Here is an 18,376-nt window from a genome sequence, read left to right on the forward strand (position 1 = left end):
ACTGATTGATTACTGATTCATTGAATGATTGCTTGATTAATTGCTATTAATTAACAATGATTGAAGCAGGAATGATATCTTAGTGATCGACTAACATTTTCAACTCCTGACTGACTTTTTAACTGGCAGATTCATAACATAACTGACTGACTGATACAATAACTAATTGGCTGATTGACCGACTGAAAGATGGGTGATCAATTCATGGCTTTAAAATATTAGTGTCACAACTCGGCCCCCCAAATACAAGATTAAGAGCTCAATTCAATTCACCCACACATGTTGGAAGAGAAATGTTAATCTGGATTAAAGTAAAATATCAAAACGTCAAACTCATACTATAAGAAACTAATTCAGATAAACGTAATCTGTACTTTCATTGTATAGTTTAACAAGTTTCAAAACAAATACTTTTTGTAGGATAATATAGCAGAGCTAGTCGAATGAGAATTATCATTCCAAATTTATAAAGACTATCCCAAGAGCTAATGACAAATGTACAAATTGTGTATTGCCGACAGCCTGAGGGCATTGAAAATGCGTCTAAACATCATTAATTAGGCTCAATGATGCAACGAACTCTGCGATCTACTACCTGCAGCATGCAGCATGCAGCAGCCGATGCTGCCACACCCCCGCGGGGCACAATCCGTCAGGCTGAAGCGAAAAACGAAGCATTTCGAATGCGATCAATGAACCTGTCAGCCCGACGACTCTCGACGCTCAACGCATCGCTAGCTCCATGCTCTACACAAATTTTGAGTAATTTATTTGGGATCGTAAAGAGCTGCAAAATATGCACACACGGCAGCCGGCATCGAGCGGCGAACGACTAGCATAACAATTCGCTCGCCCTATGAGACTGCTACCGTTTTTTTTTTTTTTGGTTTTTTGTTTCTTTCGTGTGTGTCTTTGTGGCCCTGTCTATGCCCCCGCCCCTGGCTCGAGCAAGGTGTCTATTCTCTACCTTGTGCTACATGCAACTACTTGCCGCTGTTCTTCGATTCGAGTCACGGCGTTGACAACAACAACAACAACAATTTAGTTCCACTGTGCAGCCCATGCCACTGCCTTAATTATCGCTTCTTTTCTCAGTCAGTGCCTGAGCCTTTCTTTGTAATTCGTTTGCTTGCTTCTTATTCTTTAGTTGTTGTCCTCTTCTTGTTCTGGCTTTTCTTTCTGCTACTTTTTGAAACAGTCGGTGGTGCTTCATCATCAAGAGCATCTTGGCCATCATCAGCATCGTCATCAGCAGCATCATCATCAGGGCGTTTTCCTCAACCGTAACTCCCTTCTCGCTAACTCTCTCATTCTCTATGTCTGTCTTTCTCTCTCGCCCTCACTCTTTCTTTCTCTCTGTTACCACAAGCACTGCAGTGGCAGCTCGACTAAGACCCTGACTGTGTTATTTTATTTCCTCTTAATACTTAGCCGCATACATTTTGTTGTTTTTCATGTGCGGGAGAAAAGGTTGCCAGACTGTTGAAGCTTCATCAACCTGTTGAAAATTGAGAATACTAGATATCTATATCTTAAATTTAAATATATATAACTAAAATCAAAGAATAAATAAATACTAAATTATCGAAATATCGAAATATATGGGAAAAATATATAATTTTATTTAGTTTAAATTAAGTCTATAAATATATGAAGCCAGTCTTTCAGATCATGAAACAACGACAATTCTTGCCTCAGTCAATGAGTAATCCATAAACTATTAATAGTTTAATAATACCAATATTACATTGTTAATGCATAAATTCTTAGGCAATTGGACAATTCATCAAATTTACAGCAAAACCCTGAACTAATGATTTATTTATTTATCTTATCATTATCTCCAAGTTCTTTTTTGGGCCATAAAACTAATGTAATATTAACCAAGATATAATTTCTCATACCACTTGTGTTATCTATTTATTTATCTTATCTTTCTTGTCAGCTCTTCGAGTGTATTTAAATCCCCTTTAAAGTACTTCAACTGACACCGTATAGCCAATAATACGAATATGGTATTGACAAATATTATTTTATAAATACTTATACTTATACGAAACTTGCAATGCTGCTCTACTTCTCTCAAATGATACCCTACTCTGCTATATAGTACGTGTAGGCAGGTTATACTTATACAAAAAGCCGCAAGCGGCCACCGCAGTTACTCCCGCGCTGATTGGAAGCGGACCAGAGCGGAGCGGGGCTGAGCTGTGTTCGGCTGGCTGAATGCAGTCTGGCAACCCGCGCGCTTGCGCTCCTCTACCCTCGCAAACGGTAAGCAGTCGGTAAACAGGTAGCTCTCTAACTGACAATAACTCGTCGTACGTATGCACGTTCCGTGTCTGTCTCTCTGTCTTTGTCTGTCTGTCTCTCCGTCCATCTGTCCGCTGAGTGGGGCTGTCTGTCCGCAGCGTGCGACTGGCGGTCGGTTAGTTTGCTTGGCTTGCCAGTTGCTCTTGTTGTTGTTGCTGAGGTTTTCTTACTTGACTGCTTCTCTCTCGCTCGTTGTGGTGCGCTCTCTCGTCCAGGTCTCTCCCATTCAGCTGTCTCTCCTGCTCTCTCTCTTTGCATGAGCCACGACGACGACTGCGCGTTCGGCAATGTTGGATTAGTCTTCGAGAGTTGATCGTAGTAGACGCACCTGCGCGCGGATCGTGCATCGTAGAACACACAGTGCAATTGTGTACGTATATAAGACTCTGTGTGTGTGTGCGTGTGTCTGAATGTGTGACAGAGTATGGGTGCGTGTGTTTGTGTGCTGTGCATTAGTGGGGGAAAAATGCAGGCACAGTGAACTTGCTACAGCGTCGCCAACGCCGCGTCTCCCGCTCACCGTCGCTCGGCTGAAAAGCGCTTTTCAGTGGCGTGTCGTCGCGCGCGCGCATCTGTATGTGTGTGTGTGTGTGAGTGTGAGTGTGCGTGGTTGTCGGAGTGTGTGTGCGTGTGTGGGTAGAGTTTGGGACTACTTGAGGAGCGAATTGGTAGCTGCACTGGCTTCAGCTCCTATTTCAAACAAAATGTAGAAAAACACATTTCAGCTGCCGTATCTCGTTTGTTGCTTGGCTCGTTCGTGCGTTCGCTCGTTCGCTTCGTGTTCGACTTCGGCTTTAGCTACAGCTTCGCCTTCGGTTCGTTTCGCTTGGCTTGTCGGCTCAATCGTGTGCTTTCGTACGTGGTTTGCTTTTGTTTTTGGCTGTGTGTTTTTTGTTGTTGCCTTCTACGTGGTTTGTGGTAGCCGCTGCCGCTGCTGCTGCCGTTGCTGCTGCTGCTGCTGCTGCTGTTGCTGTTGCTCCCGTTACACCCGCGACCGCGCGCGACTGATCGTGCCGTGATTGTGTCGCGCATACAGCTGTAGATACATTTGTATCTTTATATGTGTATGCGTGTGTGTGTCTGTGTGAACTGTGCTGCGTGTATCTAAACTCAATGAATATATTTTGCAAGCCCGACATGTTATCTAAACTTCCAAATCTTATGAATATATATACATACCTACATATATATGCATATATCTAATATCCAAATATCGTTTGCTTCTAGAAATCATCAGAAAAAGTTCAAACACAAAAGTGCCCAACGAAAGATAAAATAAAGCGAGAAAATAAAAACTAAATAAACTAAAACTTGTTCCAAAAAAGATCTGAAAATACCTGGAATATACTGGCCAAGCCGAGCTTGAAAGAGCCTCAGGCGCTCTTCGCACAGCCATCAAAATTGTTTACAGGTAAGCAATACGCCCCGGGCAGCGGGCAACACCCCCTACAAAAAGACACACGAAATGTTCCAAAAGAAAGAAGTAGAAAAAACAAGCTCCAAAGATTCCACTACAAAATTCCGCAGCTGAAATTTTTGTTTTTTTTTTTTAGGGTCTAGCTAATTATTTTCTTTTGATTTTCGCTATGGCCAAAAGCAAATCACAGCGAGTAGCGAGTGGGCTCTAAGAGAGCGAACGGCAAAGAGGGAGAGAGAGAGAGACTGAGAGGGAGAGAGAGAGACTCAACTATAGCGAGTAGCAAAGTAAATAAAAAACAACGACGTTGACTACTAAAACCTGCTCCAAGCACACACACATACATATATATATACGCATACACACACAGACATACACATACACACATTTGTAAGTCAACGTTGGAGGCTCCGCCACAGTTGGCGGTTTTTGGGCGACTGGCGGCGGCTTCCACTACAACTGCATGTGCCACTGTCATTGCCACCGAACTCAGTGTGGTGCCTGCCTGCCTGCCTTACTGCCTGCCCGACTGCCTGACTGCCTGCCTGGGCTGCGTTCCATTGACAGGCGGCCTGGCGCTCGACTCTGGCTGGGCTCCAGCTCGAAGGTTTTTAGCTTGGAATTTTTTTTCCATTTTTATTTCTCATTTTTTACTGACTTTTGTTGTTGTTGTCTGTAAACCAGTTCACTTGTAGCCAGTGCCAGTGGCCAGTGGGCTCTCAGCCTGGGTTTCAGCAGCTCTCGTCGTGCTCAATTTGAATCCGGTTTTTTTTTTTTTTTTTGACTTGGTCGACGTCGTCGTCTTGGCCGTTGCCAGCTTGGCTTGCCGCGCGCTTTAATTGTTCAGAACGTGTCCAAAGAGGAAACGCAATTGCCGCAAGCTTCTGTTGAAGCTTGGGGTTTGAGGTTTGGGGTTTGGGGTTTGGGGTACCCTCTACCATCATCATTGCCATCATCTAGCTCTTGCATCTACATCGCTCCAGCATCTTTCCTTTGATTTCTTTTAAATGCTTTAGTTATAGTTTTTTCTTCTTCTTTTTCGAAAAAACGCCTCCCGCGCTCTCACAGTGTTTCAGTTTTTCTTTGGCTGGAACTATTCGGGCTCCATTCGGTTGGTCTCTATAGAGCCATTGGCTTTTGTCTCGCTCGACTGGAGCCGAACTGAATTTTCATCATTGTTTGTTTATAGCCAATTCGGTTTGTGCTTTCGGTTCCTACATTTTAGCATAAGAATAGGTTCATAAAAATTTATTGCATTCGGTGTGTTTCTGGGTGGCTTTTTATACTCATTCACGAAAGTGAATCAGTATATTGGTTTTGTGCAATGTCCGTCTTGCTGTCCGTCCGTCTGTCCGTCTGTCCGTCTGTCCGTCCGTCCGTCTGTCCGTATGAACGCAATCTATTTCGGCGCTATTGAAGCTAGAGACTTGAAATTTGGAACACATACTCGTGTATATCTCCGATTTATAAAGTGTTAAAATTTTCCCGATCCGCCCACTAGGGGCGTGGCAAATCGGAAAATGCATTTTCCGATATACCAGAAATCATGTTTGTTGAAGAGCTAGAAAGCTGAAACTTGGTATGTAGGTCCGCGTTGACCACCCAAGATCACGAGCTATGGCGGATATATCTACGCCCATTGGGGGCGTGGCAAATCGGATAAAACTGTATCTCCTAAAGTTGTAAACCTAGAATGCTGAAATTTTGCACGTCAGCTAATGGTATGATTCTATAAAGTCTGAAGATAAATTATAAGTCTACGCCCGTTGGGGGCGTGGCAAATCGGACCTGAAGATATAGTGATTTTTTAAATTCTCCTATATTTTGGACACTATTGATGGCAGAGACCTCAAATTTTGTATATACTCGGACTGATCACCCAAGACCAAAAAGTTTTGTCGGATATATGTCCGCCCATAGGGGGCGTGGCAAACCGCAAAAGTTTATATCTCCTAAAGTATAATAGCTAGAAGCTTCAAATTTGGATAGTTGAGTTACTGGTAGCCTCCTCTATCGATTCCCCAAAAATAATTTTTACGCCTCTTTAGGGGCGTGGCATATCGAAAAATACCCTGTAATTTTCACATTTTTTTAGGGTAAGCATTCAAACTTTGCAGTTAGGGTAACGTTATCTCTTTCTAAAAACTGACCAAAAATGAGGTGTCTACGCCCAGTTGGGGCGTGGCAAATCGGAAAAACCTGTATATTCTACAGTATTAGAACGAAACTTAACTACTAAATTGTTGATGGGATGTGAATGAGTATTCCGCAGTCGGTAACGCCCGACTGCAACGTTCTTACTTGTTTTTATTCATTCCTCTTATATCAAATTTAATATTAGTGCAACGGTTGCTCGCAGTAGGGAAATGCCTAAAAATAGAGCTCAATAAAATGCCGAAATTAATTAAAATCGAAACAAACAACAAATTAAAAGCGTTTAAAAGGTTTGTTAGACAAAAGCAAAAGCACTCAATATGCTGGTACCATAAAACAAACAATGGCCCATACAATTGGCCATAAAAGGCAAAAAATAGCTTCGACACGCCCATTTGGCACGTGTTTAATACTCCGACTCCTAGACGAGCTTTTTTATCGATAGTATTCGATGATGAGATCTAATGCCCTCGATTACAATATGAGTTCCAGTGGGAAGAGCTCAATCGGAATCGTTAACAGACTGGGATTACGTTCATCAATAGATCCGTACGATCTCAAGTAGCCTCTCTGATTATGAGTTATTGACAGTATCTCCACAAAAGGCCTTAAGAACTCTATTGGCCAAGGCACGAGAGTCGTAAGAAGCGTAAAATACGATCGACTTAAGAGGATTAAGCAGCTTAACAACGCTGAACAAGAAAAAAAATGGTAAAGTCAAAGAGTATGAAGTGGACCGAGCTGATCAGAATTGCTTTTCTCTCTTACCTTCTCAGGTAAACTCGTAAATTCTGGACTTATAATGAAAAAAAAATCATAAATAAGTAGATTAAAATTATTTTTTGAATATTTTTCAGCTAAATCAAAAATTGGTCAATTTTTTTAAGATTTTTCATTTTTGGGTTAGATCAGGTTGTATAATAATGGTATTCCTTTTAGATATATTCTTTCTGATGTATAATAAATTTGGTTTGATTTAATGATTTTATTAAATATGTTCCTGTTTTAGGATTCGATAAACTTCTTAATATAAAAGTGTACTCTACCTGATGAAAGGATGTCAGTATGGTATGACCTCTTATAAAGTCTATCTTTAACATTATTATTGCTATTATCATTATTCTTATTTTGGGTATTATCATTACTCATCACTCAATAAATTTGAAAAGTTTTTTTTGTTAAACATATATATATATATATATATATATATATATATATATATATATATATATATATATATATATATATATATATATATATATATATATATATATATATATGTACAAAAATCAAAGAAAATCTTGTACAATTTTCATAAACTTTCTTCTCATCGTAAGTGGTTCCACTTAGGCACGAAATTGTGTCCATCAATTTTAGTCTAGTTCTGTAGCTCCTCTTCTTCTCATTGCAATTATAAATGATGCTATTCAATTAAGGCGAACAACCTTAGTAATTCACTAGAGCCGATCTAAGCCGCAGCTGCATTGCGAACGCATAAAACTTCATTAGTGAAAACGCAGCCGAGCAGCCTGCTGAATTAGCAAAGCTTTTAAATTAATGAACGCGCACTTGCACACACACGCAGTCACACACACAACACTCACACACACACAGCTGTATCCAGTTGCATAGATATTAATCAAGAAAATTATAGACAACGCTCGAGGAGCCAGGTAAGCCGGCTTCAGGCTGGAAAACTAAACAAGCGCTGTTGATTATGCCTAGAGATTTTAATAGCTTCGACGATTATCTCAAGAAGAAGAAGACGAAGGAGAAGAAGAAGAAGAAGAGTTGCGCGCAGCCAACAGAAAGGGTTGTCCAGATTAACGCAAACGCAACCGACTATAATTACAACTTGTTGCGTTTTTTGCTTTTACTTTTATTTTTCTGTTTTTCTTCTCGATGCTGCTGGTTCAGCGTGTGAGAAAATGAGTATATTGGTGGGAAGTTTAGTATCATTACAGAGTTGTATAGAGGTAGATTTAAGGTGGTTTAACTTTAGATGTGGCGTACAAAATATTTATATGTAATTAAATTTGAGAGCTAGGATGAACAAAACAAATATTTTAAAAAATTCATTATTCTAGAGAAGGACTAAAAAATTCTAATTAAATATCTAAATATTCATTCTATAGAAAGAAATTTCTAAATAAATATCTATATATTGATGAGTGGGAGTAAAACTTTCAACAAATATTATTTATAACTGAAGGACAACAGCTTTAGAGGTAGAGTAACGAAATTTGAAAAGAGAGAGAGAGAGAGAGAGAGAGAGAGAGAGATCAGATAGTATTGAATTTTTTTTTTAATTATTGCAATATATTTAATTTTCTAATTAAGTATTTGTTCCAATATTTATATAATATATTTTCGAAATATTATATAAACGCAAAAAAAAAAAGAATAGTTTATTGTGCATAAAATTGTTGTTTTATTTTATTTATTTATTTTTTACTTTTTTTTTTTTTTTGAACAAGTATTATTAAGTTGAGCAAACTCTATTGGAAATATTTTCAGATGCTTTGTTGTTTATTATTTTCTTAGTTTTTTTTTATATATTTTTTTCGTTGATTATTAGCTACCTTTGCCGAGACACCGAGCCTGGCCCGAAGGGATTAATGCTGAAGACACACATACACTCACACACTGACCCTTTCTTGTCGTGTGTTGTTTGTTGTTGTAGCTGTGTGTGTGTTATTGTTGCTGTTGTTGTTGCTGTAAGCAAACTGAAGTAGTACGCTAAGAGCGTCTCTTGGACAAAACTTCGTCTCGTTTCTATACAAATATTAAATCCCTCTGCGCATGTGTGTTTTGTCTTGTGTGTGTGTGTGTGTGTGTGTATGTTGCCCACAGCTGTGTGTATGTGTGTGTATATTTTTTATCAACTGCTTTGAACCTTTTTCCACTGGGTATACGCGTCTGCTGGTCTCTGTTTACACAAAGAGCCAGAGACCAGAGAGACAGGGCCAGACCCAGACCCAGAGCCACAGCCAGAGCCAGAGCTCTCGGGCCCAGAGCAGGCAGCGAAAAGTGGCAGCCAAATTGCTCCTCGATATCTTTTATTTTCTTTGCCAGTAGTTGTTGCTGCCGTAGCTGTTGTTGTTGTTGTTGTCTCATATACTTTTTTTATTGTATGCATGTAGACACACATTTAAGCCTTTGGCTTCATTTGCTGGGCAACCGTTTGCGCAAACGTTTCGCGTCTCTATGTATATGTGTGTGTGTATCTGTATCTCAATATTGTATCTGAAAGTACACAGCACTCGCTCTCTCCTCTTCTCTATCGCTCTCGCTCTCGCTCTCGTTCACTTGTGTACGACGCAAGTACGTGCAACGTTGTCGACTTCGCATTTTGCTGATGATGTCCATTATTTACATTAATTTTATTTGTTTTTCTTATTTGGCTTGACGTTTCAAAAGTGCCGATGTTTCCAAAGATAATGAATCGCTGGATCGCATTGTATGTGTGTGTGTATGCAGGCAGGGACGGCTGGCGAGGGCCGACCGTCGACCGCCGACCGCTCGACAGCTCGGACAGTTTAGACAGCTAAACACAGACACCGAGCCCCAGTCATAAATGCATAAGCGAAGCAGAAACAATATAAACCTAGTAGAAAATAAATGAAAAAAGCGAGAAAAATACAAAAATAAATAAAATTAAATACGTCAACGAAAATCCCCCAAAACGAGTTAAATTTTTGTTGTTTCTGAATTTGGAGGCTACGTGTCGCTGCTAGTGAGGTGTGATATATGAGCTATTAGGCTGTTTAGTTTAGAATTCCTAGGAAAAGCTCGGGGTGTTTATGGGGCCTATTAATGGAGAACAGTTAGACAAGTAGTCGGCACTATAAAGCGAAATAATTGCAAAAATATATAAAATTAAGAGGATTGATTGCATGAATAGAGAAAATATAAATATCGCAGCAAGCAAAGTAAATACATTTTGTTTACCCATGGAAATTTTTATATAATATAATAATATCTAATATGTGAAATGCTTTTATAGATTCCACTGAGTTACAGCTCTATTTGATATTTTTAAACAAAAAAAATTAATCCAGTCTCCATTCATGTCCACCAAGAAATTTCACTATTAACTGAAATTATTCTTGTTGCTCAATAGTTTCGCACATCAAATGGTAATGAAGCGTAAGCTACACTTCAATATTATTTATCGTCAATTATCATCATTTACAATACTTGAATCAAGTTTTACCGGGAAATCAAAATGATTTAGCTACCTCAATTTCACTTCAATTTTCACCATAGTCAAATCAAGTCGTCAATGATAAATAAATTGCCCACTTGTTTGATTATCTATGAAAATTGCTCATACGTCAGCTCTAATCAGACGGCGCTATAAACTATCTATCTTAGTTTGCACAGATCTAAAGTGACAGCAAAACACAAGAGCTGAACTCTGGGCTGTGGACTGTGGGCTGTGGGCTGTGGTCTCTGGGCGGCTAGCAATACGTGGCCCGAACCCAGAGAACTCTGGCCGAGCTCGCAATGATGCAGCACTTCCACAACAATTCGCTTATCATGCCAGACAGGCGGAAAAGTAAGCTGCGCTCCTCAGCAGCACTGAATAACTAAAAATCACGTTGTGAAAACTCATTTCAAGGCGCAACAGTCACAAGTCGAGAACATTTCCAGCAAATGATAAGCAAAACTGTCATGGCACAGCAGTCGGCTAGAAGAGCGGGTCTGTGGTGGGGCTCGGGGGGCTCGGGAGGTATCTTTGAGGCAGATGCCAATGCGTAGACTGCGAGGCAGTTTTGTTGTTTGTCTGGTAAAACGTCTGGTTAAATGTGCTCAAGACGCAACTACTACGTTTTATGATCGACAATTTGTTCTTCATTATTATGTTGATTATGATTGTCACACTGATTGTCATTATTGTAATTTTTACTGCTTCTGCAAGATTTACTCTTAGATAATGTGTTCTGCTTCATTATCATTGTCAATATCAACATCATATTCAATATTATTTTTATTATATTTACATTAGCTTCATTATTATTTTCATTGGCATTATCATTAAAGCGGTTATCTTAACTATGTAATATTTGCTTGCTTTTTATAATCAAATTCTGCATTATTGTCCATTTTCATTATTGTCGTTGTCATTGTCATTGCCATTGCCGTGGCCATTAGCAGTGTTGCTGCTTATAATTAGATGTTTTTGCTGTGCTGATTAGACTATTAATATCATTTACATTATTGTTGTCATTAGCCTTATCATTGTTCTGGCTGTTTTTTAAGGGTTGCATAATAATATTGCTTAAAATACAATATTATTGCTTTAAATTGCTTGCCATAATAATCATATACTAATTCATTATCGTCATTATCATTATTATTGCTGCTACTAGTTCTTTCATAATCCCTTGGTAGCATTGCCATTATGATCATTGCTCTTTCTTCATTCTTGTGCTTCTTTTGTCTTTTAATGTTGTCATATTTTGATTGTATTCGCCATCATTATTACCATTGCCATTATCATTATTTCTAACTTGTTCTGCCGCATTTAGTCGCCTTTAACGCAATGATCACGTTCCGCAGAGAGCAACAAGCGTAGAAGCAGCCGTAGCTCCTGTTGCGTAAATCCAGTAACCACTCGGTTGAGCGGGTCGCATCGGGTCGCTATTCGGGTCTCGAGCTCTCTCGCCTGCTGCTACCGAGTGAGTCCAAGGCTTGCCTAACTGACTGACTGACTGCCGTTTAGTTCGCTTTTGGCTACCAGTTGCATTTTCTATGGCTGCCCCTGCTGTATCTCTCTGTGTGTGGGTATCTCTCTGAGAGAGGCGTATGTGTGTGTGAGTATATCTCTGTTTGTGTGTATGTGTGCCCGTTCGCTTACTACTGTGTGCTGCTCGCTTGCGCACAGAGCCAGTCAGGTTTTTTTTTCAGACGCACAATCTTATCTAACCTGGCAGCGTCGACAACTCCAACTGCGACGACGACTCGTTTCGATTCAGTTTCAGTTTAGTTTCACTTGCCGCCGCCGTTGCTGATAAAACATTAAAAAAAAAAAAAAAACCAAAAGCAAAAAAAAAATTAAAAATAAATAAACAACAACAAAAGTTCATTTAGCTAGTAAGCAAAAACAGTAATTAAAAAATCAAGCAAAGTGTTTTGGTAAATAAATATACTCTATATGACTTGGCTGACTTGACCTCAAGAACAAAATTAATTTTTAGCAAATGCTCAATAAATATTATTAAAATAACTTAATTGACAAACAGCTCAGGTAAGCTTGTGTTGTTAACACCTGCTTTAGAGTATTAGCAAGAAGGAAAAAAACGAGATATTTGAGAAGAGAACAATAATGAAATGAACATCCGACATCGACTCAAATGCGATCAAATTACAAATGTTCTGTGATTTATTTAATTTGTATTGATTTTTGTTTTTAACGTGAATACTCAGATATGCAAATGAAGTGTATCAAATGAGTACTTTAATTTATTATTATGTATATTATTTTTAATTTGTTTGGGCAACTTGTTTTTTGTATTTAAATATTTATATAAATTATATATTTTATATAATTGTGGAAAGTTTCGCCTGAATTTGTTCTAGATGCATATGACTGGAATATTTTAGATTATATTTCGACTGAGGGTTATTATTAAATAATTAATCGTAGCTTGGTCTTTCTCTACTAATTTTGAGTTTTGAACTCTAAGAAAGAAAGATTTATTTGACAAACTGTTGCGCATAGTTAATGTACTTCCATTAACCCCAATGTTTTTGGGCAGTGTATGTTAACAAAGCAGCAAAAAAAAAAAAAAAGTGGAAAAAAAACTTTTTATGGAACTTGACGAGCAATTAAGATAAGCCCAATAGAGCCCCAATAAGTCGCAACAATTAACACAACATTTGACTAATTGTTATATTTTCCCTCTCCCTCTCTCTCCCTCTCTGTTTATTCTTATCTGCAGCTGAAGGTCTGATGGCATGTGAGTAGGCGCTTGCGCTGAACATGCCCACGGATAACACGGCCAGCGAGGGCGGAGGCGCCATACCCATGCTGCGCGCCTCACGCATGGATCAGTTCATGTCGACGGTGGCCGCTGTGGCTGCTGCGGCAAACGGCGGCGGCAATGGGGGCGGCGGTGCCGGCGGTGCGGATGGCTCGGCCAGCGGCGGCGATTCGCGCAACTCCTCGGCCAGCAGGATCTCGGCAGCGGCTGCTGCCTACGAAACACAGCTGGCCTACCAGCAACATCTGGCCTCGTCGGGTCTGCACGGCGGACCGCCGCATCATCGCGAGATATCGGCCTTTGTGCCGGTGCTGCCGACGCGGCAGTCGCTGGAGGCGAAGGCGCGAGCTGGCAGCAATTCCAACTACGAGATCATCGCCATGATGGCGGACAAGCGCAAGGAGCTGGCGCTGCGCGAAGCTGCCGCCGCCGCTGCCATGCTGGGACGGGGCGGGCCGCCGGGCGTACCGCCGCCAGGTGTGCCGCCACCGGGTGTGCTGTACGGGCCACCGCCACCACCGCCATATCTGACCGGACCGGGGCCATCGCCAACGGGCGCCGGCAGCTTTCCCTTTCCGCCCGGAGCGGCAACGGCTGCGGCGCTGTTTCCGCCCGGCCTGGGACCGGGCATGCACGCCGGCCTGGACAGGCGGCTGCTGCGCGCACCTGGACGCGCCTCACGGCCCAAGAAGCAATTCATCTGCAAGTTCTGCAATCGCCAGTTCACCAAGTCCTACAATCTGCTCATTCACGAGCGCACGCACACGGACGAGCGACCCTATTCCTGTGATATTTGCGGCAAGGCTTTCAGGCGACAGGATCACCTAAGGGATCACAGGTGAGTGGCCGCTGTGCCTGCTTTGGGGCGTGGGCAACGACCAGCCAGTGGGCGTGCCAGCGCTCGTAATTGCTGTCATGCCTCGGGGCAGCAGCAGAGAAGTGAACAACAAAACTCGAGTGCTTAAAAAGGATTAGTCAATTCGAAGCTGAGATACCCTAGAAGAAGATTTGGAATGCTGAAAATGTGAATTGGGCGGGTATATAGGTATAGCTAGGAGGGAAAACCTGTAGAAAAAGAAGGCGTTGGTTGCGTATGAAAAACTGATGAGTGAAGCAGATAGAATTAATTCGGATTAATAATTTTGTATATACATAAATTACGAAGCTTTTTTTTTTGCTTAATAATAAATAAATAAAATAAATAATAATAATAATAATAAATAAATAAAATAAATAAACAACTAAAAAATAAAAAAGTAAAATGATTTTAACATAAAAATATTAAAAAAAAAATAAAAATAAAAATAAAAATAAACTAAGCAGAATTATAAAATAATGTTTAAAAATATAAAAATAATGTTTAAAAATATATAAATATATAAATATTTAAAAATATAAAAATATATGTATAAAAAAATAAAAAATAAAATAAATTTAAAGTCAATAAGAAGTTAAATTCAAAATGGAAGCAAAGTAGCCAAATAGATTATTAAAATCTAGCGATTCTATCATTTTAGCCAAGTAGAAGCTATAACAGTTAGAAGAAGATTTCTGGTGTCAAACTACCGGATTCTCTGCTGTGAGTGGATCTCTGCTAGGAATAAATATAGTAGAAAGCGAAATTTCAACGAGAACTCTCGAGAAAGGTTTACTTTAGAGAGAAACTTTGGGTATAACTCCAAGAAATTAACATAATATAAAGAATTATGAAAAAACTTAGCAGGCAAACAGCTTCATAAAATCAGTTGACTCTGTCATGTTGGCCAAGTTGAAGGTAGAACATGCCGCCTGAAGACCGAGTTAATTAACTTTGTTGGTTTTCAGTTGGGGACCGGCGGGGCTGGCAATGAGGGCTGCGGGCCAGGGGCAAGGGGTACTCGAAACATTGGATACCTGCAGCAGCAGACAGCTGTATGTGTGCGAGTGAGTGAGTGTATGCGTGCATATATCTGTGTGTGTGTGTTAGCCTGTCCAAGATGCTTTGCGTCTTTTGATCGTTCGGTTTCGGTCCATTTGTCGTTTGTTTGCTTTGCCGCGGGGCTAATTTCTCAGCCGCGGCGGCAGCAGCAGCAGCAGCAGCAGCCGAAGAAGTGGAGAGGCGTGAAGGGAACGCTAAGAGGAAAACAGCAAGAAGAATCTCGGTGCGCCTTGAAGCCCGTCGAGAGACAGTGCCAAGCTGGACCCAAGACAGATCTGAGCCGTAGAACCTGTTTTGATTTTCATTTAAGAGTCACAGCAGCTGCTGCGAGTTGCTGTTGCTGCTGCTGCTGCTGCTGTTGCTGCTGTTTCTGCTGTTGCTGCTGTTGCTTTTGTTCCAACAACAAGTGGACGCCATTTCAAAGATGGCTGCCATAAACATAAAATATATCAGCGCACTTTATCTGAGCGGGCAGCGAGATAATGCAGATAACTGTCAACTTGAGCTGCCAGCTACCAAAAACGCCCACGCAATGAGCACAGTCAATTTACTATATCTCTCTCTTTCTCTCTCTCTCTCTCTGTCTGTCCCCCTTAGGTACATACACTCGAAGGAGAAGCCATTCAAGTGCACCGAGTGCGGCAAGGGCTTCTGCCAGTCGCGCACCCTCGCCGTGCACAAGATCCTGCACATGGAGGAGTCGCCCCACAAGTGCCCCGTGTGCAGTCGCAGCTTTAATCAGCGCTCGAATTTGAAGACCCATCTGCTCACCCACACCGATCACAAGCCGTACGAGTGCTCCTCCTGCGGCAAGGTATTCCGTCGCAACTGCGATCTGAGGCGTCATGCCCTGACCCACGCTGTGGGCGAGGTGAATAGCGCTGACTATGTGGACGTGGGCGAGGAGGATGAGGCCAGGCAGCTCAGCGGCGATGAGGAGGACTCCCTGCTGGAGGTCGACTCGCCACGCCAGTCGCCTGTGCACACGCTCAGCGAGAAGTCCGAGAAGGACGAGGCGGAGCGCATGCGGCTCAAGCGCAAGGCCACCAACAGCAGCAGCGCCAGCTACGAGCACGAGGACAGCGAGGAGGAATTCGATGACTTTGACGAGGAGGAGGAGCTGCATGAAGCTGGCGCTTTGGACCTGGCCGAGGACGAGGAACTGGAAACGGAGACCGAGGAGGAGAAGGCCGAGGTGGCGCTTGTCGCACGCTTCAAGGCGGGCCAAGCAGCCGCTGCGGCTGGCAGCAGTGGCAAGCCGGAGCGCCAAGGCGTCACCCACTGTCACCACGAGGGCGGCGAGACCTACACCATGCGGCCGCACGGCGAGCGGCAGAGCGAGGAGCCGCCACATGCAGCGGCAACCACAGTAGCCACAGCAGCAGCCACAGCAGCCGCAGCACCACCACCGCCGGCTGCCACCTTTATGCCCAGCCTACGCTATGCACCACCGCCTGCGGGCCCAGCTCCAGCTGCACCACATCACGGTCACTTGCTGCCGCCGGTCAATGGGGACCCCTACTTGCCCATGTTGCACGTGCGCCGCGATCTGCACCACAAGACGCTGAACCTCAGCAAGACGACGCCCGCGTCCGCCACACCACCCAGCATAGTGACCAGCGGCAGCTCGGCGGAGCCGGCTCGGCCGCCGTCGCAGCCGCTGCACTCGCCGCACGAGGCGATGCCCAGCTTCCTGGGCTCTATACCGGTGCGCAAACGCATTTTGCCGCCGCCAGCGCCGCTGGTGGATCTGGTGGAGCATCAGCGCTCGTATCTGGAGAGTTATGCCATCAACATGTCGCGGCATCCGCCCAGACAGCTGCTCTGCAAGCCGAGTGCAACGGAAGCGTGTGCAGCGCCCGAGAAGGAGGCGGTGCCGGCTGCCCCAGCTGCACCACCGCCTGCGTCGCAGCCAGCACCACCGGCAGCAAGTGCACCGCCAGTTGTGGCGCCACCACCGGCACCACCCAGACGCACGGGCTTCAGCATTGAGGACATCATGAGACGCTGAGCGAAAGCATTTCAGTTTTTAGTACATTAAGCAGGAATGGAGGCCTGCTCTAACGCGGGCAGAGCGCTATTTAGCCATAAGTGCACTTTTAGTACATTTTAGTACAATGCCTGAAGACAAGGCAATAAGAAAATACTTTAATTAAAACATACATCGTTTTTAGTACACAATATATTATTTAGAACATAAGTGTAAGATGTGCCACAAACTGTTGTTGCATTTGAAGCATTGTGCTTTTAGTACACCTTAGTACACACATTCCATATAGATCAGCTGCTATTTTAATGTTCTAGTACATTTAGTACACTAACAGTTAGGTTAGTCTAGTGCGTACTCTTAGTACATGATCTAAATTCGACCTAGTTATACATATATAATTGATACGAGAGAGTCTACTTGATAGTTTAGATCCAACTAGTATAGATCCAACACTAAGTGTTGTTTTTGTTTCTCCTTATTTTTAGCCAGAACTAGTTTTATAAAAAAAAACTTTTTTAATTTATATTTAATTTGTAAGATAATCTTGAATGCAAAATCATTTCAAGATCTACGCTGAGGGAAATAAAGGTTGAAAGTAAAAGTAAAGCTTGGACATATAAGAAACAAAAACGAAACAAAAATATAGAGAGAAAAAAAACACAGACACGAGCTGCGGCCGTAGAATTGCAGTTAAATTTTTATAGACTTAGTTGATAGAGATCTTAAGTTTTTATTTTCATAGAGTTTTAGTACAGCCTTCTAGCATTCCATGGTCTTCCTTGAATTTTAAATGACTTTGAAACACACCCACAATTAATAGAAATATATATATATACACATAGATACATATATAAATCTATATAAATATTTAAATAAAGTTTGCATTGAAATTAATTGAGTTTTTGTGTATTTTGTTGGATGATTCATCCAATCAATCAATCAAACGATGTCACAGACATTATACGATATATTATGTATCTATAATATCTTGTACTTCAGGCACGTTTCGTCTAGCTCTGGTGGTTTTTTCTTTCCGTTTGTGGCTCGGGGTGAGGCAACGCCTTGAACATGATTTCAACTCCAAGTGCCGCACTCGAACACGTAGAAAGTTCAATTAATGTGGCACGTAAATTGCTGTCATCGAGCCGAGATATTCAGGAAACTTTAACTATAAAACAAAAAATGTAAGTCAGCTATAATTATATTAGTCAAGATGCGAGCGAATCTGATGATATCATCGAACGACCCTCGCACGTGATTCGCCTGCTCAAAGACTCGGCGTGAGAATGAATTTCTGCCGAAATGCCAAAAACTTTTTGTTTTTATTGCTCTTCAAAAGGAAGTCACCCCAAAGCTGTATGAAATGAATTCATAACTAGCATTTTCTGTGGAGGGTAATGAAAAAATAAAATAATTTGCAAGTATTTTATAGAGTATAATGAGGAAGAACTTCTGAAAATGGACTAAACCCGAGAATGACAATAATAAACTTACAGCAATTATTAAAGTAGCCAAGAGAGAGTAATGTTTATTTGATATAATAAAAAGTCCTAACTTTTGTTTTAATTTGACCATAGATAATTATATACAGCCCG

At 41.7% G+C, this 18,376-nt stretch overlaps 1 protein-coding gene across 5 annotated transcripts; it reads left to right on the top strand.

The window, feature by feature from the left end:
- The first annotated feature begins 2,533 nt into the window (after positions 1-2,533).
- Positions 2,534-17,675, top strand: bowl (brother of odd with entrails limited). Of its 5 annotated transcripts, XM_089463615.1 has the most exons (5): positions 2,534-2,683; positions 3,541-3,724; positions 6,894-6,952; positions 12,832-13,711; positions 15,389-17,675. In XM_089463615.1, the coding sequence occupies exons 4-5, from the start codon at positions 12,873-12,875 to the stop codon at positions 16,800-16,802; spliced, it is 2,253 nt and encodes a 750-aa protein (XP_089319741.1). In that variant the 5' UTR covers positions 2,534-2,683; positions 3,541-3,724; positions 6,894-6,952; positions 12,832-12,872; the 3' UTR covers positions 16,803-17,675. The 5 variants fall into 5 exon arrangements, with proteins under 5 accessions (XP_089319741.1, XP_089319740.1, XP_089319742.1 ...); XM_089463614.1 differs by lacking the exon at positions 6,894-6,952; XM_089463616.1 differs by lacking the exons at positions 2,534-2,683; positions 3,541-3,724; positions 6,894-6,952 and adding an exon at positions 11,817-12,025.
- The last annotated feature ends 701 nt before the right edge of the window (positions 17,676-18,376 follow it).

Source organism: Drosophila arizonae, chromosome 3, assembly GCF_054131065.1.
Source record: "Drosophila arizonae isolate 15081-1271.41 chromosome 3, UAZ_ARI_1.0, whole genome shotgun sequence".
NCBI lineage: Eukaryota > Metazoa > Arthropoda > Insecta > Diptera > Drosophilidae > Drosophila > Drosophila arizonae.